Source organism: Tachysurus fulvidraco, chromosome 11 (genome assembly GCF_022655615.1).
Source record: "Tachysurus fulvidraco isolate hzauxx_2018 chromosome 11, HZAU_PFXX_2.0, whole genome shotgun sequence".
NCBI lineage: Eukaryota > Metazoa > Chordata > Actinopteri > Siluriformes > Bagridae > Tachysurus > Tachysurus fulvidraco.
Genome location: NC_062528.1, coordinates 15396615 through 15424075, shown reverse-complemented (window position 1 = coordinate 15424075; position 27461 = coordinate 15396615). Strand labels below are relative to the sequence as shown.

Here is a 27461-nt window from a genome sequence, read left to right as displayed (position 1 = left end):
TCATTCAAGCAGAAAGGACCACTGTAAGAGCTTTGACACATGGCCCTTGGCCACATTTTACAAATCTGTCACTGACTCTTTTTTATATAACAGACAAACTGCAGTAACCATGAGTAGCAAAAGTAGATGAAATGAAGTTAAGATGAAGTCTGGACTACTTCATGTCAACCGCAGGAAGATGTATAAGCTTTGGTTTGAAAAGCAAAGAGCTATACATTCACCACTGTAGGAGATGAATGCAAAAAGGCCCAGGAGTGTTAGATCATATATCAGCATTAGATCAGCCATGTATATACCTCGAAAGCCTGACTATACCTCTTCACTATGTCAGATGTCTTGGGACTTTCATTCTCATTTATAAAGCAATGAGACAATCAGTACTCGAGAGCTCTTATGTTCTACACCAAGGACAGTAGTAGAGGTGAACACTCAGTGTTAAAAATAGCTAAAGCTAAATCTACTCTGTGTTTCTTTTCAACGCTAGGATTTTTATACACTGTGATGTGTTTAGCTATTCTGTTGCTAATCTGCTGGTTGGTGCTGTTTTTCGCATTTCCTTTGAGAAGTTATCTGCACTATACAATGCTGATATCAAATATTGTTTACATTATCCAGAATTCACAGCAGACCCGTATCACAGCCATACGAAGAGTAGTTATTGTACAATGTCGTATGTGCTAACACTCCGGTTTCTATCGTGGTTAGCTTGTCTGAATTTGGGGCTTAAAATCTACGCCTGCGTGTTGCACTCGTGCCAAAAAAAGGATTGCAAAGCACTGTGTGTTGTACTGCAGTACTGCCAGGGTAACCAGGAACTAATTTGTGTTGAGGAAATGTCCAAAAGTATTTTTCGTACAAAAAGTATTACAGCTGGTTTTAGGTGTTTATGTGTATTCCATCTATCTATTTTCTGACTATATAATCTCATGACAATATTTCTTCTGAAGCCTATATTGGGATATGTATCACATTGTGGCTTTAGTGGAGCATCTCATGTCTAATATACATCCAGTATCCTGTTGTGTTTCACAGTACAAACTATCACCTGAGAGCAACTTCAGATGTTCCTAAAACGTGTTATTTAAGTAAGATTGAATCAGGGCACTGATAATAGATCTTGTAAACGGCACTATACGGCCCACATAAAATCAGTAGCTATGTTTTTAATCACATCCTGCAAGCGTGCACCCTAGAGAGAGAGTCATATCCACCAATGGCAGCATCTTATTTTTGTCAGATCGTTAGACTGCCAACTTTACTTCATGTCCAAACCGAACACAACGCTAACAGTCCTGCGTTCCAAGATGATTATGGTAGAGTGCATAAAACCAAATGTGAGTGAATTACTCAACAAACATGAAGAAACTCTTGGACATTTTGACTGGATCTGAAAACATACTGCACTTAATCTCATAAAAAAACTTGCAGGATTATTTGACACAGCAGGGAAAGCATTATAATGTGCATCACAATCTTGAACTAAATGCCATTTGTGTGGAAAAGTGGACTAAAAAGTGCAGGAACCCAAATGGCAGGTGAAATCTTGACCAGATTGGGCAAGCCTAGGTGTAACCAAGTATTTATAAATTAAGAAATCAGCTTATGTAATATGTAGAAATCGAGTTGTTGTCTATGAGAGCTGATAAATTCAACCTCAGGGTGTAGCACAATACCATGATCTGTGTATGTTTAATGCTTCAAATATTTATATCTGTATTCAGATTCAAACCCAAAAAAGTGGCCTAAACCAAAAAACTTGCAGTAGCCACTACTTTTGCATAAGATATGATATATTTTTTACATATAACTGCTCATGATATTTTCGAACAAATTTAGCTGGTCATTAAAACTAATGAAATGTCCTAAAATCTGCCCCTCGTGACTTTTCTTTGCCCTGTGAACATTTCTGGAGTTCATTCTAAAGAAAATAACAAATGCACCTCTATAGATACAGGATCTGTTTGGATCACATTATCTGTTTCATTTCAAACATCCCAAAATTTCAGTTCGATCCCAAATTCATTCAGTGCTTGCTTTGTACTTGAGATGGTTATTTATTCATTCATTCATTCATTTTCTACCGCTTATGCGAGCTTCTCGGGTCACGGGGAGCCTGTGCCTATCTCGGGCGTCATTGGGCATCAAGGCGGGATACACCCTGGATGGAGTGCCAACCCATCGCAGGGCACACACACACTCTCTCATTCACTCACACACTACGGACAATTTTCCAGAGATGCCAATCAACCTACCATGCATGTCTTTGGACCGAGGGAGGAAACTGGAGTATCCGGAGGAAACCCCCGAGGCACGGGGAGAACATGCAAACTCCACACACACAAGGCAAAGGTGGGAATCGAACCCCCAACCCTGGAGGTGCAAACGTGCTAACCACTAACCCACCGTGCCCCCATGATTATTTATTTAAAATTCAATTTACTCATCATAGTACTTTAGGAAATACAGTTAGAAAGAGAAGCAGCACAACATATGCAATTCTGTTGTTACCTGCTACTTGGGGGCAGTCATGGCCTAATGGTTAGAGAGTCTGACTCTTAACCCTAAGGTTGTGGGTATGAGTCTCGGGCCGGCCACGACTTAAATGACTTTTAAGGTGCCCTTAAACAAGGTGTGTGTGCACTTTGGATCGGTTAAACACAGAGAACAAATTCTGAGTATGGGTCACCATACTTAGCCATATGTCACATCACTTTCACTTACAAGTCTCTTCCTGGTTCTGGTGCATGATGGGACAGCTGAAATAGTACATCATCCAAATGTAGTCTAATGTGATTTGAGGTAGACCTTCCTTACCCGTTGGTATGCCTGATAGATGACATCATAGAGAAATCCTTGGGGCATTTCACTGGCCCTGTACTTGGTTCGCTCCAGTGAGTGGTCAAGGAAGCCTTCAGAGGTGGTGGCAATCACCGTGGACACCAGAGGACGAATGGCTCCAGAAGCCTGTCGGAATAGTAGAAAGTGGATCTCAAATTCTCATTGCGCCATCAGAATAATGCTTCATCAGATATACACACTGAAAGTGGATTCTAAGACATGAGACTGCACATGAACTCCTGTTTGCTACTATTTTCTTTGCCTTTCCGGGAGATTCCCTTAGGAAGCAGCTTTTGAGAAAGAATTTAGAATCACAATTGAAGGTTTAAGCCTAAGTACATAGCCTCCCTGTAAATAATGGCACCCATAAGCCAAACAGGAAGCGTGATGAGCTCCTTATATTTCACTCCATTTTAGCAGATCACCATGAGGAGTGGGTAAGTAGTATGTTTTGTGTAACGTAATGCTGTTTAAGCTGTTCAGGCTTTATGGATGTCTCTGCACTCAATCTGACATTCCTTTATAATCAGGACTAATGGAGAGATAATGAAGGCCATCTGGTAAAAGCCTAAAGAAGAAGAAACAGAAAATGAAAATCAGACAAGTGACAGACTTACCAGCGTTTTATGCGATAAAGTGCACACTTGGACATGCAGATAGCATTGTGACCTGCAGCAATTACTCTCCGAGATCTTTTTGGTCAGTTCTCACTCACCTCATAAAAATGACACAATACCATTGGGACTGTGGTTTGTTTCAACAAGTTGGTCAAAACATTAATCTTAATGTGCGTGCTGCCGAATTACTGTTTAGGATTTGAGATAAACCAGGACACAAACACCAGCATACTTTTAACATTTTGCAATATGATGGTGTAAACATGGGTCCACGATAGGGCAGAAAAAAAATCGCATCAAAATACTTTCTATTCAGTTCAATTGACATAAAGATATCATCTATAGTCCAGACTTAAATTCCTCACTATCGTATCTACAAACCTTTTGCTTTTACTTCTAGTTTAGTCCCTGAATGATTTAACATTTAAAGCTGAAGAACTAAAGAGTGAAGAACTCTCCAATGTTTTTCCACCTAATGTATCGACCACATCTGTAGCATATATGCGATAACCATGGACAATTATTCCGACATGCTTCTCTAGACTGAGAAAAGAACAGTAAATCAGTTTATAAAGCCTATTTATAATGGAAGCCTAAGGGCAGCCGCTGGAGCAGCCAATACACTGTTATGTGAAACATGTACAGGATGCTTTCATGAAATTTTTGGTCAAAGGTATTTGTAAAATAAGCACAACATAAATATGGTTTCATCCTGAAACCACAGGATGCTACAGTCATTAAAACTTGGATAAATCCACCTCGGGAAATACTGTCTATAATGTTAATGATTTTAAAAGCTTAATTCTTAGTTTTGAACTTGGGGTGAATGGTTATATCATATTATATAAGATAACAAGCAGATGCTTCCAAATAGCAGTCTGTGATACAACTGAGCAAATAAAATCCTATCGTGCTCTGTAGCAGGTCCGAAGAAATCTGAACAGGCTCATTTCACCTCAATTTTAAATAAAGAAAGCAGGAAATTAGTGAGGCAAGGATGGGGCAGCTTTCATCACACAGGCTGCATGACCGGCTGTATTTCAATAGCATCAGTGAATAAAATAACATCTTTGTTTCATGCATTAGTGTCGTGAGGCATTATTGTGATGTACTGAAAAATAGGATGTGGACCCAGCACCTATAAAGCACCTTATATGTATCACCTGTCTGTATATTTTTATGTGAAATTTCTGAACTTAACAAATACCCCTAGTCTTCCATTATAAATGAGTGTTTAGTTACCAGACTTTCACAGCACATAAAAATTGGTTTAGAATAAAATCGTTGTCTGAGGTAACTGCACATAAACAATAGATGCAATAGGAAGGTTAAAAGTAAAATGCTGAAATGTTCAAGTAATATTTTGGCTTAATATAAAGCTGGATAAAGAGAATAAACAGTCACGTTCTCTTTTATAAAAAGAACAGAAACTGGTAGAAGACATAACTATATTAAATCTGCTCTGCCTTCTACAGTCAGTTCCCACTTTATCAAAAACATCTTCTTATTCATGCAGTTGCCCGATCTTGTGGCAGCGGCACAATGCTTATCACAGCTGTAAAATAATTATTTGTCCGCTTTTTGTTTTTCACATAATTATACCAAGCAAAAAAACAAAAACATACCATAGTCAAAGTTAGTGAGACAGATGATGATTGGTGTGAACATTAACTGTGATATGTGTCTGCATGATCTTATACATTGTGCTTATGCCACAGGATTGACAGATTTAATCATTTCATAAATAGAAAGATGTACAAGAGTTATTATTAAAAGCGTATGTGTAGCAGTGAATGAGGAGTGACACATCTGAACATTTGTGCACACAGAATACTCTAACCCCTTGTTCTTTGGCTGCCAACGTGATTTTGAGCAGAAACTCCTCATCAACGAACGGACGCACGGCATCGTGGATGATGACCACCTTTGGCTTGGTAAGCTCGGGGCCCTCTGAGCTCTCAATGAACGCCTGAAGACCGCTGAAGATGGATCTATGTCTCGTGGTTCCCCCTTCAACAACTTTCACTTTTGTATGACAAAAATGTTGGACGATATGCAGCATCGGGTCACGGCTCTCCTTAGCAACTACAACAACAATGCTTTTGATCCATGGGATTCTGAAGAAAAGAAGAAATTCAGGTTATGTTTGTCCAGGATTAAAGTGTAATTTCTCAATCTCAGCTGATAATAAACTGGAATCATTTTGTCAATCACCTGAAATGAACGTCATCGAATCTCTACAACCTGGGATAGAAAGAAACCAGCCTCAGCTTTGCTTCTTCTGTACATTATTCTTACGAGCTGCTGTGCTTGGTTCCGATCCAAAATGTTCTGCCTTAAAACATTAGCTCACAGCAAATAATCTGTAGTACATGCCAAAAAATAAATACTTAACATCAAAGTCCTTTTTGTCTTTGATATACTGGGTGGTTTCTCCCCTCTAGTGATACCATGTTGTGTGGACTTCAACTCACTACATATCCCAGAATACATTGCGGTTTATTAATCGACTTCAAAAAACACACACGGCAAAGCTTTTAATTCATTTTCTTTTAGTAACCTTACACACACACACACACACACACACACACACACACACACACACACACACACACACACACACACAGACACACACACAGGGAGGGAGTTTACTGTCTCTAGGAATTCACTCTACCTTCATGTTCCACTGACAGAGAGACTAATTATGAAATAACAGCTTACAGTGCAGATACCTTTCAAAGGTTTCGATGGTGAAGCTGATGAGTGGTCTGTTGAGGAAGGTGCAGAACTGTTTGGGGGTCGGAAGTCCTGTCCTTTCACCGCTACCAGCGGCAGGTAGAACCACAGACACCGGGAAGTCAACGGCGTCGCGTCCCATCATTCTATCCCTGTGGTCCGTTTCGAATTTCAGGAAAAGCCGCGGATCACCAGGCCTCTAGTCTTTGATTCGAGGCTAATCTGCTAACCAGCAAACACAGCCCGAAAACACAATTTTAAATAGCGCTTAATAATCAGAACGGACGACATTAAAACTGAATTCCAAATAAACCCGGACGTATTTTAAGTGTTCACTTCAGAGGGTATAAAATAATGGCGTCTTCAGCCTATGTAGTGCACTAATAAAGACAACAGAAAGGTATTCGGGACTCAGCCTTTACATAGACGCCGGTACTGTTAGCTTTAGCCTGGTATCAGATATAAGCGCCGCAGGGACCAAAATACCACCGTATGCCACTTCATTGCAGTGTATGATTATAATAAATACATTTTTGTTTAGTTTCGGCTCAGAACGCAAACCAAGAATCCGTCAGAGAAACGATTATTAATGTGCGTCGATTTGTTTACTAATTATAAAGGGGCGTGGCTTCGTGGGCTGCAACAGCCAATAAGAGTTCTGTTTCTCCTGCTAATCATATACATAAATCATAAGCCATATAATTAAATGGAGCAACTGTACAGGGAACAAAGTATGTTATTATGTGGATAATGACCATACAGAGGATGGCGTTACCTGTTGGTGTGCTCTTGCCCCAATGTTACCCCCCTTTCAAAAGCCTGGAGGTGAAGGAGGATTCTGTTATAAATGTGTTTTACAATATTTAGTATTTCTATTTAGTAATAGAACTAACTGGCCTGTTAGTTCTCAATAACGAAAATATATAAGTATAATAATATCGGATAAAGAGGTAGAAAATGAGTGAGTGAGTGAGTGAGTATAATAATAATATTGACATTAGCAAATTAATGTCTAACAATTAAAGTGTGCATTATCTTGATGTTTGTGCATTGTGACATTCACAGTGAATGTTTTGCAAACTAACAGTGAAAGGAGACCAAAGAAATCAGACTCTCCTAAACATTTGTTGTATCCAAATTATGACCATTTAATACTTTTTACGACAAAACAGTGAAATTGCCATCATATGAAATAGTGCAATATAATGCCTGCATAAAATTGCTAAATGTATATGAAGGATTAGATGAACCACATGATGAGAACATCAATACAAAATATATTACATCAATGTATACTTGCTAACAGGAACTAAATATCTTGCAGTTACACAGGTAAATGCTTTGTATTTACAGACATTACACACAGAGACTGTATTTACTTTATTTACACAGCTATAGTTTTCTCAAACATGAGATATTCAGGGTCATCTGGCCTTTAATGCACAGTACAGCCAGTGATATGATTTCTCACAGAGAGACAGTCATGAGCAGGTGATATTTCTGATATACTGAAATGCCAAACTCTGGCATAAAAGTCATTATGGATTGTAAGGGAAGCACAAGCAGTGATTGTGTGGCTGTTTGGTTTGAAGCCACTTCATGTGAAATAGCCATAAATTTCCATTTAAAATTTTTATCCTTATAATCAATGTCCACTGCTCTTGAGCTCTTCAGCTCTGCAGTCCTTCTTTCACAGGTAGTCCAGAGTTTTATTTCTTTTGTTTTTTCATTCACAGCCACATGCCTCAGGACTCCGACTCGTGCCAGTTCCCGTTCACCTTGCTATTCCGGTGCTTCCGCTTGCTTTTGGGCTTGTGGATCTGCTGCCGTTGAGTGATGCTCTCAGATTTGTTTGCGGATTCGTTGTGCTGTTTCAGGTAACGTTTGCACTTGCAGCCGGTCACTACTGTTATCTTGTAGGTCCTGGTGCTGCCATCCTGGCACTGCAGCTGAATGCGCTCGGTTCGGGTCTTGTCATTGACACAGCGCCAGTCCTGGCTGCCCCGGCGGCTCCTTGGCTTTTTACCATAACCCCCTATCCAGTTTGGAAGCACCTGGGCAGCAAGACACTCTCCTGCACACACCAGCTCTTTAATGGGGTTGATGCTGGTGCATTGGCCATCCGAGATGTATTTTGTGGAGCGCAGTTCTCTGCAGCCCATCGGACCCGTATCTGGAATTAGACAGTGAGGAGAAATTTTTATATATTTTATTTTTATTATAAAATATTGTATTTATTGTAGAATTATTATATCTATTATTTTATATTTATATTTATTTATTTTGTCTAAACATGTAGAATTCAATACATTGCCACTAAGGAACCAGTGGTTAGATATTATTAGCTAGAAAGAAAAGCTATTATGGAGTGCATCTCTGTCCTACCTCCATTCCTTTCTTTATAACATATGAGGAAATGGTTTAACACAGAAGGATGTTGTCTAAAAGTCTGTTCCATTGTTGGATTAGCGTTGCCGTCTGATACTATGAACATTCCTCTGCCCTCAGGCTACACCACCTGACAGTGTAACCTAAGCAGAGCTGCTTTCACCAAGCACACACACCTTGGCAACAATGAGCCCCCTTCTCTATGACAGTGTGTGATGAATGGAGAGCTGAGAGGCCTTTTTTCTCCCTGCTTCAGGTAGCAGGGATTCAAGACGGACACGGTGCCGACTGGAGACATTGTGAGCAACTGAGATGCAGCACCATTCACACAACCTGACAGGATTCAGTCAGCAGGTATTGTGCTCTGAATTCTCTCATCTTTGCCAGTCAATATGGGTGCGTGCCAAAAGAGTGTGTCATCCATATACACTTATTCACTCTTTCAGACCCTCACTGTGGTTGTCACTTTATATCTAACAACATGGGCAAAGTTTAAAAGTGGTGGGAGAAACTAAATGTTGTGATTAGAAATGAATAAAGTCTTACTGAGAACACCAGGGACAGCAGGTTGTTTTAACTTTAGCTCTCTTAGACTCTAACTTATTATTATCCCTTATCAATAATATAAAGCAAATCATTACAACTATCTATCTATCTATCTATCTATCTATCTATCTATCTATCTATCTATCTATCTATCTATCTATCTATCTATCTATCTATCTCTATCTCTCTCTCTCTCTCTATATATATATATATATATATATATATATATATATATATATATATATATATATATATATATCATGATCATCTAAAAAACAAGCCTTCTTTCTCCTTAATGTTTGAGTGACACCTTAATTTTAAGAAGAAATCCCAAGTGCAAAATGCTGTGTATTTCTAATTAGATAATAAGCTATACTAAGATAAACTAAATGTTTTCTTTCTCTTTACCTTTCTTTCTTCCACCCTTATTTTAATCAAAGTGGGACCTGTTTTCAAAATTCACTAAGACGGAGGTTTCCAAACTCTGCAACCAAATAAAAACCTTTATATAAATATAAATAATTATAATTTAAGAGCAGGTTTATTTTGTTACCATTATGCAACTTTTCAGACATTAGATACACAAGCAACTATGAATGTTTATATTCATTTATTGGAGTCATCCTAACCCAGTTACACTGCATCAAAAATGTGGATCCCAAACATCTTGGATCATATGAACCTCATTTACATTGAAATGGACATGGTTTATATTTGTATGGCCTTGTGTTTATTAAATATTAAACTCTGGTAACCAGCTGGGAGTATATATATATATATATATATATATATATATATATATATATATATATATATATATATATATATATATATATATATAATGACTTATACTGACTTGATCAGGATCTCCACCACAATAAGGTCATGTTGAAGAAGAAGAATCATCCTACATCCTACAAAATCCCCAGCTGCCAGGCTTTACATTACAGATCCCTGTGGGTTATTTTCTGCTGAGAACCATGAACATTCAGGCAGTGCTTCTCAAACATTTTGTAATCTGGGGACCCTTTAACTGTAAAGTAAATTCCACACATTATTTAGATTTTTCAAATGATATTTTCTTAGCGCCACTTTAATGCTTTCCTTTTTCTGAATATTTCTGACAACATATTAGGTCTGAGATGACTTTGGTGCCTGGATCCTTAAATATAATAATCATTTTAGGTGGGTTAGGATTTTCATCACTGTATTATTAAAAAAAGAAAAAAACACACAGACCCCTTACTCTGTTCTGCTTACCTAATCATGGGGTTCCCTGAACACCTCTCATTGCCCTAAAATGTGCGTAAAAGGCGCACTGTGGAGAGTCGCGCGTACTCACCGGTTCGATCTCGCGCCGCGTTCTCGGACCCTCTGCCTCCACCACGTGCGCGATTCAGAGCCGCTTCATCCGCGGGTTCTTCTCCGGGATCCTCCACCGTGTGAGGATATACGATCTCCGTGGCGTCGTTCTTTATAGCAGCACCATTCTTCATCAAAAAGCACAACAAAAATAAGAGGTTGCGCGATTCATCCTTGTGCACGCGCATGGTTTGGGGAAATGGCGCTTTTGGACAAGGTGCCAGTGATGATGATGATGATGATGATGATGATGCAGCTGCAGTTTCAACTCGCCTTGACCGTTTTTCTGTCATGTCTTGAACTTTATATACGCAGCAGCTCAGGTGAATAAGGGCTCGACGTGTTGCTCGCGCAGCCACGCCCACTCGGCACTCCTGGCTTTGATGTGAATCCAGGCCACGCCCTAAACCGAAATACAGAGGACGTCTAAACAAAACGCCACCATTGGATATCGTGTGCGGATTTGGACGCGTCTGTAACATCTGGCCTGATGTGACTGAGTTATCTGACGTCATCGGTATAAACTAGCTCATGTTTGGGAGCAGAAAACTGTGAAGAAAAATAAAATCACAGCGCATAAACACTCTCCAGATACCCAGCATCATTTAGATCACTCCCCCAAATAATATTGTGCTATTGTACTGAAGTACTAAACTGCTAAACCCCAGTGCACTTCTCTTGGGTGGCATCCTGAAGGATACCTCTTTGTATTGTAGGATGTAATTTTCCTCTGGGAAAGTGGATGTAGTCTACAGAGCCTTGTAATTATCAGGATCCAGATGTGCAAAGCTGATAGCAACATGTACCAAGAAGACTTTAACTTCAACTGAAGGTGGTTATACCTACTGGCCCAGGACACAGGTTCCTAATCATGCCCCTGTATATTTTAATGTCTTCTTAATCCTCTAACAATTAAATTCAATTCAAATTTTTTTGTAGGGCACTTTTTACAATTGACATAAACATAGAACAAAAGGTTATTATAAAGAATAATATAAAGATTAATATAATACAATAATTCAAGATTAATATTAGATATATTTAAATGTGTATGTATTTATCCCCTATGAGTAAGTCGGAGGTGACTCAGGCAGCAGTGGCAAGGAAAAACTCCCTTAGATGGTAAAGGAAGAAACCTTGAGAGGAACCAGACTCAAAGGGGAACCTCATCCTCATATGGGTGACAGTGGAGGGTGTGATTATAAATATACAGTCTAACAAATGTTGTATTGATGCAAAAGACCACATGGAGTTCACATCTCCTCTAGCAGAGTCTAACTGGAGCTGGTAGATCTCTAGATGTAGAGATCGGCCTCATCTCAGTGGAGGTCCAAAATCTTCATCGCACGGAAGACAATCGGAGCTGGTACAATTTCTGGATGCCTCGGGATGGGTAGAAAGAGAGAAGCAGTGGAGAGGGATTAACACTAGTCAACTTAGCCAGTTCACTTCTTTAGTAGTTGTAGTGGGTGTTAAAAGAGCGAAAATACTCGATTGTGCACGACTCATGGGGTGAATATTTGTGCTATTAGTTAACCTTTTACAATTAAACAATAAAATAATACAATTAACTTACAATGAATACAATAAAACCTTTTAACAATTAAATTATTTTGCTTCTTCAAATGTTAGACATTTATAAATGAAACAAATAAAATGCCAAACTAAGTCCATTACAAAACCAGACTTTAGCAATATATGTGTAATGTGTCAAAGATTGAGGGGGATGAATACTTATGCAAGACATTGTATTTAGGAACGAGCTTTCAAGGTTCAATTTATATTTATATATTCAATTAAGTACTCCTAATGACAGGTAACTGGATTTGTGTGTGTGTGTGTGTGTGTGTGTGTGTGTGTGTGTGTGTGTGTGTGTGTGTGTGTGTGTGTGTGTGTGTGTGTGTGTGTGTGTGTGTGTGTGTATTTGTTGATTGTTCAAGTTTAATTTGAACAATGAAAGATTTTTTAACATTTAGTTTTATTTATGTTTTACATATTGCAGTAGATTTTACATTTTTAAAAGCAGCAAATATTATTATTATATCAACACTTTGCTTGCTCATTTATCATCAGTAAGTGATTTATCCTGGTCAGGGTTGAGGTGGAACCAGAAACACTGGGCCTGAGGCAAGAACACACCCTGAATGGGATGTCAGTACATCACAAGTCTATATTAATACTCAGACAGGTTAATAAAAAGGGGATGTGCAGGAAAAATACTGCGGTGTTTGGATATTTGCCAACTCCTTAAAATAGAAGTGAAACAAATTGTACACCTTATTGAAAAGTACAGAAGTTCCCCTCAATGTGAACTTTGTCTTTTCAAGTGAATTCAGTAGCTAACCCGCCCACTGCCGGTCTGACTTCCAGTGCAAAAGAACAAGCCTCCTGGCTAAATGTGACCTGAGAGCAAATACATCTCTGTGGATTACTTAAAGAATGTTGGGTTATGACACACCAGGAAGCACTATTAAAGGATTAGGAGAAATATGTACATTATAGAGTTCAGGAAAACTGTTAAAACACAGCCTCATAAAGGCACCACCATTGCACATTTACTCTTCTCCAAACCCACCTACAAGTGCTGCAAGACTAGTAGGGGTCTCAAATGATAAAGCTAATAAAGATCGACTGTTTCATAAACATGATAAATATTCATGTTTTCAGGAAATGAGCTGAAACCTCAGTGGATTTTATGGTTCATAGAGAGAACTGAGAGAGTTAAAGTTATACCTTAAATGGTGAAATAATATTTACTACTATAAAGCATTTTCAGACTTTTATTATTATAATATTTTCCTTAAATAATTAGGTGCATGTAAAATGGTGTCTGAGAAAAGGAAGTAATAGAGGAATGCATGAGTAAAGGGCGTTTACTTTCATGAGTCTTTGGTAAAGCACTTATATAAAATCCCATTATGATCTTCGAGCTTTCCGGTTATTACATAGATTTAGATATACAGTCTGATGTTTGTTTAATTTTTTTTTTTTTTTTGTAGATAAATGACATTATGTCTATGTTTAATCCTTTAAACGTTATTTCCTTTCAACTATTTTTTTTTGTTAAACCATCCATGAGCTCATTTAAAAAGCTGTATAAGAAAAGTTAAATAATTAATAAATAAATAGTAGTAAATTAGACAACTGAATAAATTGTCTTGCACTCAAATAAAGTCTTCCAAATTCTCATTTTACAATTTATGTACTTGTTAAATATTTATTCATGTAAATAGTCATTCTGTGCCTTTTTACGTAATGCCACTATCTAGCTGTTCACAAGCCTCTGACCCGCAATGTACCTGCAATTTGGAGACCAATAGCATTACATGGAAACTCTAAATTTGGTTCATGCACTAACTATGATAGAGTCCAACACATTCCCTTGTAATGCCATATTCAGATCCTTTTCACAGAGTGACCATAAAGATTTGGGAGAAAACGTTGGTTTTTTTTTCCTCCTGATTTTTTAATAAGCCTTGAAATTGTTCCCTTTAACAAGACACATCAAGAGCAAGAAAAGGAATTCAGACATACTCTTCAGGTCTGAGTAATATAAAAAAAGTCTAATATAAAAGTAACACAAGATATAGGAAAGTTTTCAACTTTCCTGGAGCTCCACGAAAGTGGTAAATGTTCCACTGATAAATGCCTGACATCTTAGACAGGCCAAGGTCTTTCCAGTGTCCAAAGCCCCTCTTACTTAAAGAAGGAGAAAATAAGAAATTCAGGGCAATAGAAGCTGAAACGGAAAGATGTCTGAGATTAAGAAGTAAACTTACTTGAGACCAGATTTTCAATGAATGACTAACAGCTGGACTGTCAGAAACTTTCTGCGGGGTAAAAAGGACATGCAAGTGAAAAGAAACAGGCTTAATGGAAGCAGTCTCAGTTTGGACTCTGCTTAGCACGCCCTGTGTGTTCCTCTGCACCCACAGCATGACCAATCTAATAATGCTATAGTATTAGCAGTCCAAAATAAAAAAAAATAAAAAAAGAATCGGCAAGGAATGTATGTCCAGTGCAGTATGGCTTTTTTGGCATTTAGGCACATTCTCGTGAAGAAAACAATGTGACTGCTTTCCATTTATTTAGATTTTCTTGAAGGTCAAAATAAGTGACAAACACCCCCCCCCCCCCCCCCAATGTGTGAGGTCCAGAATGGATTTATTTCCTTGCAGAACATTTTAGAGGGCAAACTTCTCACAACAACATGTTAAACTCATTTGATAGTGAGGATGCATCTGAGTCAAATTTATCCAGATTTTCAGTATGATGTATGATTTTGCCAATGTTTTTTTCCATTTTTTAAATAGTGATTCACTACATAATCACTGGAAAACAGTTATAAAAAAAACACATATTAAAAGTAAAACTATTTGTTTATAAGCGAATAATAGGAAGAAAGAAATTGATATAGAATTAATATATTGGGTACTGTATTTAGATCATCATTTTAGTAAGAATGGTAATGATCATATAGGTATTTGAGGGAAATGTGCGCCCTCTTGTGGCAAATCCTAAATACTTCAAAAACAAACTGCAGTACTTTCGTGTCAAGTGTAAATATGTAGCTGAATATGAGTGTATTAGTCAGAATGACCCGATAATGTGGTTTAAACAGATATATATACAGATATGAACAGGGAAAATATGTGTTTTTGGTTTGTTTGTTTGTTTGTTTGTTTGTTTGTTTGTTTGTTTAAAAAATTAAAAGGTTCACAGGAGAAGAACAACAACAACAACAAATAAACTATATGAAGGGGAGGTTTTACTTTCATTTTGTTGCCACTGAGTTAATAATAATGATGCTGAATGATGAATCCTTAGTAATTGCCTGGTCAGGATTATTGTGAAAATAAACCAACTAAATAGGCTAGAATAGATACCAGGCATGTCCAAAAAACAAAAAAAAAAAAAAAAACTACTAGATCTCTAGTTCAAAGCAATTAGCAAATGATTGAGTTTGTGGTCAGGGAACTTTCAGCGCCAGAATTCACACACCATGCCGACACACCTTCAGGGGTTTTTTCCAGCGTTTCCAGTGGGATCCAATCTCCCCTCCCACTCAGGACACATCCACTTCAAGTTGAAATAAAAAACAGATACAGATATGGATATCTGGAGCACAAAGAGATACAGATACAGAAACATAGAACTGTCACCTTTGACTTATTCATTAGACATACATTGATGAAGTTTTACATGTAAAATGTATACATTTGTGTAAAGCTGCTTTGTGAAAATGTCTGTTGTTAAAATTGACCAGATACAAATAGTGGCATTGTTTTTTTGTTTTTTTTTAGGTTCCAAATTTAAAGGTCTGCTCTCAGCCTTAATAGTCAAGTTACTCGGTTTGTTACTAGTTGCATGGTGTGTGTCTTGGCAACCGTTTGTCCGTGTGAGACATGGAGCCATGCAGCAAGGTAGCGTTCTTCTTTTAATAACTTTTATAGTCAGTGTTTTTGATTTCATTTCAGCTGACATGTCAGATTCATATTTTACAGGAAAACAGTGACCCTTTGAACAGCTTAAAAAGTGTCCATGTCAGTGAGCTTTATCTTGCAAGAAGGTAACACATCTGTCAGATTTATATGTTTTTGAAAACCTTGAGTGTATACACTCTTAAAAAAACATTTACAGCTAAGTATACCGAAAGCATAAAGATTATATGCAGATTAAATGATAACTGCCCAAACAACCCTGGACAAAACCTTATTTCTAAGGTCACGACTTTGTTAAACATCGAACACCAATGGAGTATCAGCATAAACTTTGAAATATTGTATTATTCATCTTACAGGCAGCTCACAGATGTTCCGGATTTGTCCAGATTCACCCAACTGAGATACATCTGGCTTAATAATAACAGGGTGGGGTTCATGACATTCATAATGTCAATAATTCAGTTGAACTAATAGAATTAGATTCCAGACAACACAAGTCATGCTTTTTTGTATAATGAGACTTTTCCTGAAGGGCTTTAAAATCTGATTTCTTTTCTCTCAGATAAAGTGCATTCGTGGGCCTGAGTTTCACTGCTGTTTAGCAGAGCTGTACCTCCAGAACAATGAGATTACCTCAATTTCAGGTATATCTCAAGCACAACGTTATGCACGTGAACAGCTTGGCGGTGCAGTAAGTCATGTTGCTGCTTTCTAACTTCTGGGTCCCTGGTTGGATCCTGAGCTCTGTTGGGTATCTGTGTGCAGTGATTTTTTTTCCTTGTGCTTGCTTCAGTTTTTATCAGGTATATTTACATTTATGGTATTTGGCAGACTTTCTTTTCTAGAGTGGCTTAAAGAAGTGCTCTGAAGTTTCAATTATAAAACACATCCTGAAGCTGGTCCATTAGGTCACAGACAAAAATACCATCAGTTTAAAAAACTTTTTTTTTTTTTATTTTAAGCTTTTGAGTACTTCATGAAAAATGGGTTTTTAGACATTGTTCGAAGACTCAGCTGTTCATTCTTCATTGCAAGAACAGAGAAGAGTCTTGATACATACATACATCCTTGTACATGTTTCCTTCATCTACATCGAGCTAGGTGGACTGGTTATACTAAACTACAAAAATCTGTGTATGATTGAATGTGTGTATGTATGATGCCCTGTGATGGACACACTGGGTGCACAGGGTGTATTGGCACCTTTATCCCAGTGTTCCCAGGATAGATCATGGATCCACCATGACCAGGATGAAGTACTTAATGAAGAGTACTTTTTGTCTAGTAGCATCATCAGATTTTAATATGTTTTAGCAATACATAAACAGGAGTTAAAACCTCATGCAAAAATGGGCATGCTTTAAAATAGTATTGTATTTTTTTATTATGTACATTCTTCATTGTCATTCCTTGATAATGTCTCAGCTCTACTCTAATCTGTTTACAATGTTAAGGGCCCATCATAGGATCAGCTTGTTTTTGGATGTTTTTTTTAGCACAGTGTTAATTAGATGTTTAGTCATTGTTTTTATTTATTTAGTTGTTTGTTTGTTTGTTTGTTTAGAAACTTTGTACACATACTGTCTGCCTTCCTAAATGGTCCTACCTTCTTTAGCCTTTTTTCTAAGTGCACAATTAGAGACTGAAGCTCATCCTTTCCTCACCACAGTCTGTGGTATTGTGTTAATCTTCTTTTAGCCATTGATCCGGGAGTTTCTCACCACAGCATCACTGCTAGCCAGAATTTTTTTGGTTGTATCCCATCCCAGCAGCTACACTGATGTCTTTAAAAATCCAAGCAATGCTGCTGTATCTGATTTATTCATACCAGTGTCATGCCCACTACCATGTTGGGGTGCATGCTGTACTGAAAATAATTCACCACCATCAACAGTGGTCCAATGGTGGTGCCCGTCCTCTGATAAAGAGAAAGAGATGGTGCTGACACAATGTGAGTTGAAACAGCTGGGCTAGAGTCAGCAACTCACTGTCTGTCTGTCTATATATGTAAAATGTGCACAGGAGCTCTGAGGCATCTGAGCTGCCTGAAAGTGCTGCTACTTCATAATAACCACCTGATAATCCTGGAGGAAACAGTGGGTGAGCTGAGACACATGCAGCACCTCCAAACACTCAGTGAGTCCCCGTAAACTCCCAATGCATATAAGTGCAACTACATTTTTTCTATAAAACTAGTCACAAGCTTATTAATTAATATTTGTTGGGCAGCAGGGAGTGTTACAGCCTCACAGCTCCAGGGTCCCTTCTTTAATCCTGAGCTACATTTACAGCATTTAGCAGACGCCCTTATCCAGAGCGACTTACATTTTTATACAACTGAGCAATTGAGGGTTAAGGGCCTTGCTCAGGGGCCCAGCAGTGGCAACCTGGTGGACATGGGAATCAAACTAACAACTTTCCGATTGGTAGTCCAGCACCTTAACCACTAGGCTACCACATCCCCACATGAGCTCAGGTTACTGTGTGTGTAAACGTTCACAACGCTCTCTGGTTTCCCCTTCAGAGCACAGCAGTTGGTAGGATTGCATATGTTATACTGAGTGTGGAAACGTGTGTTGTGGATGGCTCCATATCTAGTGAACGAGATTTTGTATGCAACCACTCCTAATATCTAAATAAATTGACTAATGAGTATTATTACAGCATTTGTTTGCAATATTCCAGATTTGTTCCTGAATCCCTTTTCACAAGATCCCCTTTATCGGGAATACGTAGTCCATCACTTACCATCTGTTCAATTATTAGACAGGAAAGGTAAATGTTCTATACTTAAAACTACAGTATATGGCCAAAAGTATGAGGACACCAGACCTTCACACCCATAACTATTTTCCCCTAACAGTTGCCACAAACGAAGAAAATAATTGTATATAATGTCCCATGTATACTATGGGATTAAAAAGTCCCGTTCACTGGACCTAAGAGGTCTAAACCTGTTCTAGCCTGATAATGCCCTGTGCACAACAAGAGCTCCATTAGGTCATGGTGTGCCAAGGATGATATAGAAGATCTTGAGTCTTCTGAACAGTCTTGTGAACCCAACACCTTTGGGATGACCTGGAACACAGACTCACTAATGCTGAACGGAAATCTTTCCTAGACGAATGCAGGTGCGTGTAAATGGTCTGGTGTCCACATACATTTGGCCATATATTTTGTCTAATGTTTAAGACTTTGTTTTAATAACTACTTAACCATCGGATGTATGAATGGTGTAATTGATTGACAGAGGTGAGACAGGAGGAGAGGAGACATGCCTTTAAACTCTTGAGTCCTGAGAGACAGACAGTTCTTGACACAATCGCCTTCGGCAGACGAGCACTGACAGAAAGGAAAATGATTGCATGCGCAAAGAGAGGTACTGCAACACTTCCAAATGTATGGATGAATGAATGAATGAATGAATGAATAGATGGATGGATGGACATATGTCATGTAGCATATTCATCACACAGTGTGAATACGACCGCTTGTCTTTAGTCAACTCCAGAATTATTGGCACCCTTCATGAAGGAGGAAAGGCATTGCTGAGTTACTGTAGGTATTTAAAATAGTTCACCACCAAAGTATTGACACCCTTCATAAAAATATATATGACGTTGACAGATGGCGTTTAGGCTGACAAATCAGTAATTATATACATAGTGCATCTCTGTTGTATGTTACAGTAGTAATAATTGTGACTCCATATTTAAATGTGAAATTTAGATCTCATAACTTTAAAAATGACACATGAAATAAAAAAATAGTCATTTTCACTAAATCTAAGAAAACATACATTTAATAATTTAGAAATGAACCAATCTCAAGCAATAACATTTTCCCTGCTGTCTTTTATTGTTAAACAAGTAACCAAATTGTGTTTGTTAGCATAGAATTAGCAAATTCACAAAATGTTGTTGAGTAATAACCATGATAATGATACCTGGATATCGAAGGCATTCTACTGATTTACTTACTTTCAAAGTTATATATTTTGCAACAGAATCATTTTATTTCAGTCTATAAATTGGTTAACAATGATGTATGTTGAAAATTACCAATCAGTCAATATCACAAAATCACAGGCTCCCATTTCTTCAGGAAATTTTAAGGACTCAACTTCCTGTTAAACATGTGACTTGTAGAATATATCATAGTCAAACTATCAGGTTGTGTGACATACAAAACATTCATGCAAAACTACTGTTTTTTATACGGCAATAATGATTATATTTCCAGGTATAATTATCACGGCACAAGCAAATGCTTGCTATCGAAAGCTTTTATTTTTAGCTGTAAATGTTATATCAGTGCAACACACGACAGTCACTGGATCATAATTAAATAACAGAGCATTAGTCTTATAATGCTACAGTGACCTGGGACTTAAAATGTGTTTTGGGTCAAATGTTTATTATATTGAAAACTACAGGTTGTATGTGTCTCATACTGGGTCGCAATATTATGGGATAGATTCAGATTATACACTGACATGACTAGTCATTTTACTGTATGCTGTACAATTGTCTGTAACTGAGGTTATGTTCATCTATCCTTCCCTCAAGCTCTTTAACTCATGTCATTTATTCCAGGTCAGTGGAGCTCCAACACAAAACGCACAAAGTAAGTAGATCTATGGGAAAGAGCTACAAGGGAGATTTTTATACTGATATGTTTCTAATGACTGATTTTGGTGCCCAGTTGTTAGTTGGTGTTGTGTTTTTATTTTTCTCTGTAAGAGTTACGAGTTGTTTGCCACTCTGGTGTCATGAAAGGAACGTTGATGGTACAGTTACAATGGGTTAGAAAAAAAAATCCATATTGGATATAATATTACAACATATTATGTCTTGAACATAAGGGATAACAGTCAGGTTTCACTGCTGGCTCCTAAAATTCACTATATTTCAGTGACTTTCATGTACATATTAATGAGAAATCGTAGACCAGGTTAAAACAAAAAAGTTGCAGAACACAATGGAGGAGAGTTACAGCAATGAATCAGCTATTAAGTGACTGACATGAGATGAAGGATTTGACAGTGGTATTAGCAAGAATGTTGAAGATTTACAAGATTTAGTGTGTACATATGAGGTGAGCACTGGACAGACTAAAGTAATAAAGTGCTGCTGCATCACTGTATGTTGAGATAGAAGAATTTCATAGCAAAAAAAAAAGTTCTTGGAAGTGGCATCGAAAAGCTCATTTTAATAAGCATGGATTTTTCTAGAACCAGTAAAAAAGTAAACATTGATGAAGTCCTGGTTGGTATTTTCAGATGCCCATTTGATGAGATTGAAGACCTCTGTGAGCGCAGGGCCATGCAGAGATCCATCATGCAGTTCTCTACTCTGGACTGGAGCAGCATAAGAGCTCAGCAGCACCCCCTGGAGGAGCACAGTTCAACTGCAGCCAAAATCCTTACTGTCAAATTCAGATAACACACACTGACTGCAAATTGTGATTTCTACACAACTGTCATTAAAACATAGCAAGCATGAGTATGCAACTGCTATCTATTGTCCCTGAATCTTCATTATGGGAACATGTCACACTAATTTTAACATTCAAATTTGGACTTTTCATGTCTTGTGAGGTTTCTGAAAAAGCAAGACGTGCAAATGCAGCACGAGGACTTACAGTAAATCAGCTCGACCCGTAAAATAATTATACTTTTAGTGACATGTTCTTAAATCTACTGTAGCGGTGTAATGTCTTTCATCCAAGACAAAACTACAGACTTGCCAACATGGTTTAAGGCAAAGGCTTCAACATCTTTATCCTCTATATGCAATATTACCTACTGTAGCAACATAAGGTTTAACTTAAGACTGACTGTCATAAATATATACTCTCCTTACTAAATCTAATATTGATGCACATGACCACATACATAACGTTAGCTATAAAAGAACAAACGCTACAATAAAACGTGTCACGTGTTGACGGAAAGCCTGTGCATGTGATGAAAGCTTTGTTAGCTTTTCCATCAGATTTCACGCTCCAAAAACCCTTCCTCTGACAGAAAAGTTCAGGAGGTCCCCAGATTTTGGACGACATGTACATCATAGTGTTCTGGCTAAGGCAGGACTTGACAGCGATTTTGGGAAATGACTGGGGTTAACGTTGTCTCTGTTTAATCCGCATGACTCAGTCTGAAGATATCTGAATGGGGTCGGTGCTCTCAGTTTCTTTTTGAACATCTGATGTGCTGGTAACTTCCCTCTGCTCGACAGCAAGATTTTCCATGCTGCTGCTCGTCTCTTCCAGTGCTTTCTTCTCCTCAGAGTCTGGAGAAAATAAAAGCCCGGTTCAACATAATAATAATAATGGAACTCGTCCTGAGTCATATGCTTTTCATATATATTTTTATAATGTGACAGCACAAGAAAGAACTGGCAGAGCTCTGTTGTGAAGTGGTTAAATCAAAGGAACATATTAAAAGCTACAGGCAGCGAATACCTTTGGCCTGTTTCTCTAGTCGCTTGGCTGATTCAGCCTCTTGTTTCTGCCTCTGCTCCTGAAGTTTCTTGCAGATCTTCTTATGGGTGAACCAGTGCATCTTCTGGCAATCTTGGTTGCAATAGATAACCTTGAGGACAAACATCAATGTCATGTTATTAGCTAGATCAACACTATGACATCACAAAACTAAATATAAAAACATTTGAGCACAAAAATTAAATCCAAAAGAACACAATAGTGATAAGACTTCAGATTAGAAAAACAAAATCAATAGTAGCACATGAAGCTTTACGTTTTTTCTTTATTATCGAAATTGCGCACTACTCCGGCATCAGAGAAGCACCGATCTCAAATATCCAGTACATGTATACACATGTACAACACAAAAGATCTTCTAGTCTAAACACTGCCTGTTATTTAATCATTAAGAAAACTTGGAATGGAATTGCTACTTTCTCTAATCGCTGTGAATAAATTCTGTTGTTGCTATAAATTTTCTTGTGTTTGTGGTTACAGCTCTACAGGCCCACCCCCACCCACCCCACAATGCCCCAGATGAAAACCTGCCCTAGGACACCAATGACATTCATGAAACAAGCAGGAACATTAATGTTACCATTTTGCAGATGGAGCACCTCTTTTCTGCTCCCTTCTCCCCACAGGTGGTGCAGAATTCAGCGTCCATGAAGCCCACCTGCCCTGTGATAGCTTGGGTGAGCACTGACAAAGCTGTGGGGTCATTGCCCTAAACAAACAAACAAAATACCTGAAAAATTTCTCATTCACATATTAATCAAAATAGCTATCTACTGTAGTGTTGCACCCAAAGATACACCATATATTGTCTCTCCATAGAGGAGGGGGAAAAAATAGTTATTTCGTATGCATAAATACTACATCATTCTGTCTGTTTTTGTTTCTGTTGCATCACAGATCTATTTAGAAAAAGATGACACACTGAGGGAGAAAATTGCTGGATTTAATAAAACAGTCTGCATTACAAATCTACAATTCGGTTATTCTTAGAAGTGCGATGGAATATTACTCACTATTTCCACAGGAGCTATACTTCTGACAAGCTGCTGGAGTAGCGTAGCATCGCAGTAAGGAAATTTCCGGATGCACTCCCGGATAAATTTTTCTTGGAACTCCGGGAAGCAGTCGCTGTCTCGCCCCTTTAGTAGGCTGAAGAGAGGAGGAGATGGAGGAAGAAAAAACAAAAGAAAAGAATTTGTTTCAAGAGAGATTTATGAAACATTTTCCACGGGTGAGATGCAGTTTGGTTCAGGTCTGCTGATGTGGTAGCCTAGTGGTTAAGGTGTTAGGCTACCAATTGGAAGGTTGTGGGTTTGATCCCAGGTCCACCAAGCTGCTTCTGTTGGGCCCCTGTGCATGGCCCTTGAGCATCAATTTTGTCACCATGGCAAATAAAGCCACAGAAGACCACCATTCAAGACACAGAGGCATAGACAGTGCTGTGTTTTTTTTTTTTTTACATTATTGTAGGAAACAAAAATAAACTAACCATTTTAATGCTGTATAACTTTTAAAAGCCTTAACAATTGTTCTTAATTTTCCATCATTAATCAATAAAGTCCCTCGGATGGAAATGTGAACTGCGTCTTAATACAGTTCGTTGTTCATCAGCATTGTGTCAGTAGAAGGGGAAACAAATCACTGTTCTGATTTCCTCAATCTAGTGGTTAATATTTAAAATCACAGATCTGAAATCTGCTGCTCTTTTATTAAGAACTGGTCAGAGACCCGAGATCAGCAAGCTATGATTGTCTTTAGTGAAGTCAGTAGAACAAATGTAACTAAAACGTCATACCACTTAATTAAGCCATCTAGTTTATCCTGCCGGTCTTTGAGGAAGGCGCTACATTTCTGCAGAACACAACTGATGTAGTGCATCTTCATGGCCAGCACCTCGTTCATGTCCTGCTGCTTTACACATTTCTCACAGATCAGCTCCATCACTTTACGGCACTTCTCAAGAGCCTCTACATCCAAGAGTAGAGGATTTTCCTTCACCAGCATCACCACCTAAAAGAGAAAAAGTTGCTTAAAACAAGAGCTTGGCAGTCACTCCAACCCACATAAGCAATGCAAAAGCAATAAATTAAAGTTTTGAATCATTAAAAAGATCTTCTTAATGTGATCAAATCCAGAGCAAAAACATAATTGTAAGTGAAATTAAATGTACAATTCATTTACAGCTACCTTGACAGGGTTAAGATTTATGCTCATGATAATTTTGTGCAAAGGTCCAGCCAGTTTAGGAGGCAGTTTTGGCTCTTTTTCTAAGCCCTGCAGTTTTGTGTAGTAGTCGAGCCTCTTTCTGGAGAAGAAGTTATTGATAACGGTCACACAGTCGTGCTGCCCTGCAGGGAGAACACACACAGTCTACTCATGTCTACATACAATAAATAAAAAATCTTCTTATGTAAGCTTATAAGTGTCTGTGCCAAAAGCACTTCAGTAAGCATTTTCACAGAGAAGGTACAGAGCAGATAACTGCAGTACAGTGACTAACATGTACACTGCAAATGGAAGCCCAGAATAATGTATTAATATGTGAGTGATTCAAAATGCAGATGAGAGGTCTTGCACAAAGCTCAGCTAGGAAAATGAAGTCCATGGTCTTCAACAGTAATGTGATCGTTCAATAAATATATACATAACTACTTACAAAACTGGTCAATAAATCGTGAATAAGAATCTCAAGCTGATTCTAAGCCAAAAATGTGTGATTTCTGTTTCAGGAATCATCCAACTGCAAATTAAAAACATCATCTTGCATGCAGTTGTTGACTATGGAGCAATCTTTGTGTTTGTGTAGATACTGTAGGATTTAGCCAAAGGATTTACATTTTTGCTAAATAATTGCTAGCCAGTATTTTTATGCTAATGTTTTGGATCTTAAGAGGTGCAGTGTTTCGCATCTCCCTAAGCAGCACCATCTTCTCCAATGTGTCTACGGAAGACATACAGTTACGATCCGTTGTAAACTGTATTAAGGTTATGAGGGCTCACCTACAAAAGCAGCCATTTGTGCTGCCGATCTGCCTACAGAGTTCACCACATCAGTCTCTGCTCCAGCATCTAACATCATCCATGTGATATCAGTCTTCCCTGGAACATAAATGAGTAAAAACTAATCAGCAGTTTTAAAATGACAACCTTATGTCAAAGACTAACTTTGAATGGAGAAACATTCCTGTAGGACATAATCTTTTATCCTAGGGTGTGCCGAGACATACCCGATAGTCCTGCGAACATGAGAGCAGTGTAGCCGTGCTCATGCTCATTGCAGTTGACGTCTGCCCCATGTTGCAGCAGCAGCTTACACATATCTGCCTTGCCCTTATACGCAGCATGCATGAGAGGAGTCATGCCATACTGAGGAAAGATTAACACAGAAAAGACAGTGTAGGTTTCATATGAATCAATCCAAAAGACATGGACTCATTAGGAGATGTAAGAAATGTATAGACAGAATAATTAGCAAAAAATATATCGGCAAGCACAGTAAAGAAGAGAAATAAATAAAAAATCCCATAATGCCAGAAGGTTTTATGTGCTCTTCTGTACAAGAAAGTGACACAAACTGAAAGCAATCAATATGATTTAGAAACACAGCTGCTTTGGATGTGAAGTGTCCTTGACATCTGATTTTGGCAGGTCACCGGTGGACGTGTAACAATCATCCTTGGGTTTTCTACTGACATGTTGGCTTTGATTATTATACCAGAACAAAACTGTGCAGCACTAATGACTGCTTGGGTTTAATTTAGGTATTTATTATTACTATCATAGCACAAAAATATGTTTGGAGTTAAATGCGTGATCAGTGCACTTACCTCATCCAGGCAGTTCACTCTGACATCCTTCGAGCCAAGCAATCTTGAAGCTTCCTGTACATTTCCTACACAACATTTCAGCCACATTACTAACACAACGTGGTAGTGCTGTTAAACATTACTACCTCCCTGCCTCCTTGCACATTACTTGAGACTGCAAAACAATGATTTATACATGTTTAACAATGATGAACAGCCAAATATCTTACAAGCCTTTTATTTCAATGCTGTCTTACTCTTAATAGACCATTATGCTGATAACAGAGCACGAATCTCAGCTGTCTAAAGAAAGGGGTCACCAACAGGTTGCTACCTGGCTAGTAAAGCTAACTGGCTAATCCTTAATCTGACCGTTAATTATTTGCTTAAATATTACAAATCATTTGAAACAAGATTACAACTAGAAAACAGAATGCTGCATGTTTTAATAACTACTCGCGTCAAATAAAACAAAAAAGCAACATATATTATATAGCTCACTAATATTGTTAGCATTCTGTCAATTAATAACTAAGTTAGCTTGCTAGCATGCTAACCGTTAGCTAGCTGTTACCTGCAGCAATAACCACCAGGAGCTCTTTTTCAGTGTCGGTTAAATCTCCCTTCTTTATAACAGACATAATGAAATAAAGCTAAATCGGATTTTTCTACGTGAAAAGCCAAAGGAAATAACTTTAACTCTGTAGTGACGATAACTACAGTCTCCTGTTCAAATGGACTGTACCATGTGTACATAAAGGTGGGTTTATAGTTGGACTTTCCGTTGTAAATAATACATTGTAACTTTTAAAGCTGTTACATTTTCCATATAAATACATAATACGGTATATTTATTTGTTATAAATAATCTGTTTCTCGAAAAAACATAGAATCGGTAATGCTGTAAATTAGCTATGCAGTTGGAGCCCCTCTGTCGTTGTGGTTTAGCCTACAAAAGTCTAGAAAATTCATCCCCATGATCCCAGATTTAAAAAGATAATAAAAAAATAATAGCATATATTTTTAAACTGTCATTATACGGACATTATTTATAATAATTAATAATTTTAGTGCATTACTAATTAAAATCCTTATCAGTATGTTATACCAAATTATTGTTATTAAAACAATGTTTATTTATTTATTAGTTTGCTTGTTTGTTTGTTTGTTTACATGGAATGCTGGCTTTGGTTAAATCCAACTTACAAATTTCCATAAAC

At 37.9% G+C, this 27461-nt stretch overlaps 4 protein-coding genes across 10 annotated transcripts in view; 1 reads left to right on the top strand and 3 right to left on the bottom strand.

Annotated features, from left to right (window-relative positions):
- The window catches only part of crppa (CDP-L-ribitol pyrophosphorylase A), a 31339-nt gene extending 24590 nt beyond the window's left edge, over nt 1–6749 (bottom strand). For 2 of the 5 annotated variants that reach the window (XM_027147998.2, XM_047820921.1), the window contains exons 1-3: nt 6188–6749; nt 5296–5572; nt 2815–2964 (exon numbers count right to left, since the gene is read on the bottom strand). In XM_027147998.2, coding sequence (XP_027003799.2) covers nt 2815–2964; nt 5296–5572; nt 6188–6336 — 576 coding nt within the window. In that variant the 5' untranslated portion in view covers nt 6337–6749. Of the gene's footprint in view, nt 1–2814; nt 2965–5295; nt 5573–5669; nt 5819–6187 lie in introns of all 5 variants that reach the window. The other 3 variants (XM_027147999.2, XM_027148000.2, XM_027148002.2) reach the window with 3 other exon arrangements.
- Nucleotides 6750–7314: 565 nt separating this feature from the next.
- sostdc1a (sclerostin domain containing 1a) lies at nt 7315–10910 on the bottom strand. The gene is made up of 2 exons (XM_027148004.2): nt 10468–10910; nt 7315–8364 (listed from the first exon to the last, which is right to left on the bottom strand). The coding sequence occupies exons 1-2, from the start codon at nt 10778–10780 to the stop codon at nt 7937–7939; spliced, it is 741 nt and encodes a 246-aa protein (XP_027003805.2). The 5' UTR covers nt 10781–10910; the 3' UTR covers nt 7315–7936.
- On the top strand, nt 8238–21824 carry LOC113643649 (leucine-rich repeat-containing protein 72). 3 transcript variants are annotated; one of them, XM_047820924.1, is made up of 11 exons: nt 8238–8377; nt 8700–8933; nt 15791–15910; nt 15992–16056; nt 16288–16357; nt 16494–16575; nt 17954–18067; nt 18617–18706; nt 19182–19310; nt 20527–20557; nt 21213–21824. In XM_047820924.1, the coding sequence occupies exons 3-11, from the start codon at nt 15893–15895 to the stop codon at nt 21373–21375; spliced, it is 762 nt and encodes a 253-aa protein (XP_047676880.1). In that variant the 5' UTR covers nt 8238–8377; nt 8700–8933; nt 15791–15892; the 3' UTR covers nt 21376–21824. The 3 variants fall into 3 exon arrangements, with proteins under 3 accessions (XP_047676880.1, XP_047676878.1, XP_047676879.1); XM_047820922.1 differs by having other exon boundaries at nt 15791–16357; XM_047820923.1 differs by having other exon boundaries at nt 8244–8377; nt 8836–8933; nt 15791–16357.
- Nucleotides 21123–27002, bottom strand: ankmy2a (ankyrin repeat and MYND domain containing 2a). Its single transcript, XM_027147996.2, has 10 exons — nt 26816–27002; nt 26263–26327; nt 25663–25801; nt 25436–25534; nt 24623–24783; nt 24231–24445; nt 23449–23584; nt 23016–23144; nt 22397–22526; nt 21123–22224 (listed from the first exon to the last, which is right to left on the bottom strand). The coding sequence occupies exons 1-10, from the start codon at nt 26880–26882 to the stop codon at nt 22085–22087; spliced, it is 1281 nt and encodes a 426-aa protein (XP_027003797.1). The 5' UTR covers nt 26883–27002; the 3' UTR covers nt 21123–22084.
- Nucleotides 27003–27461: the final 459 nt, after the last annotated feature.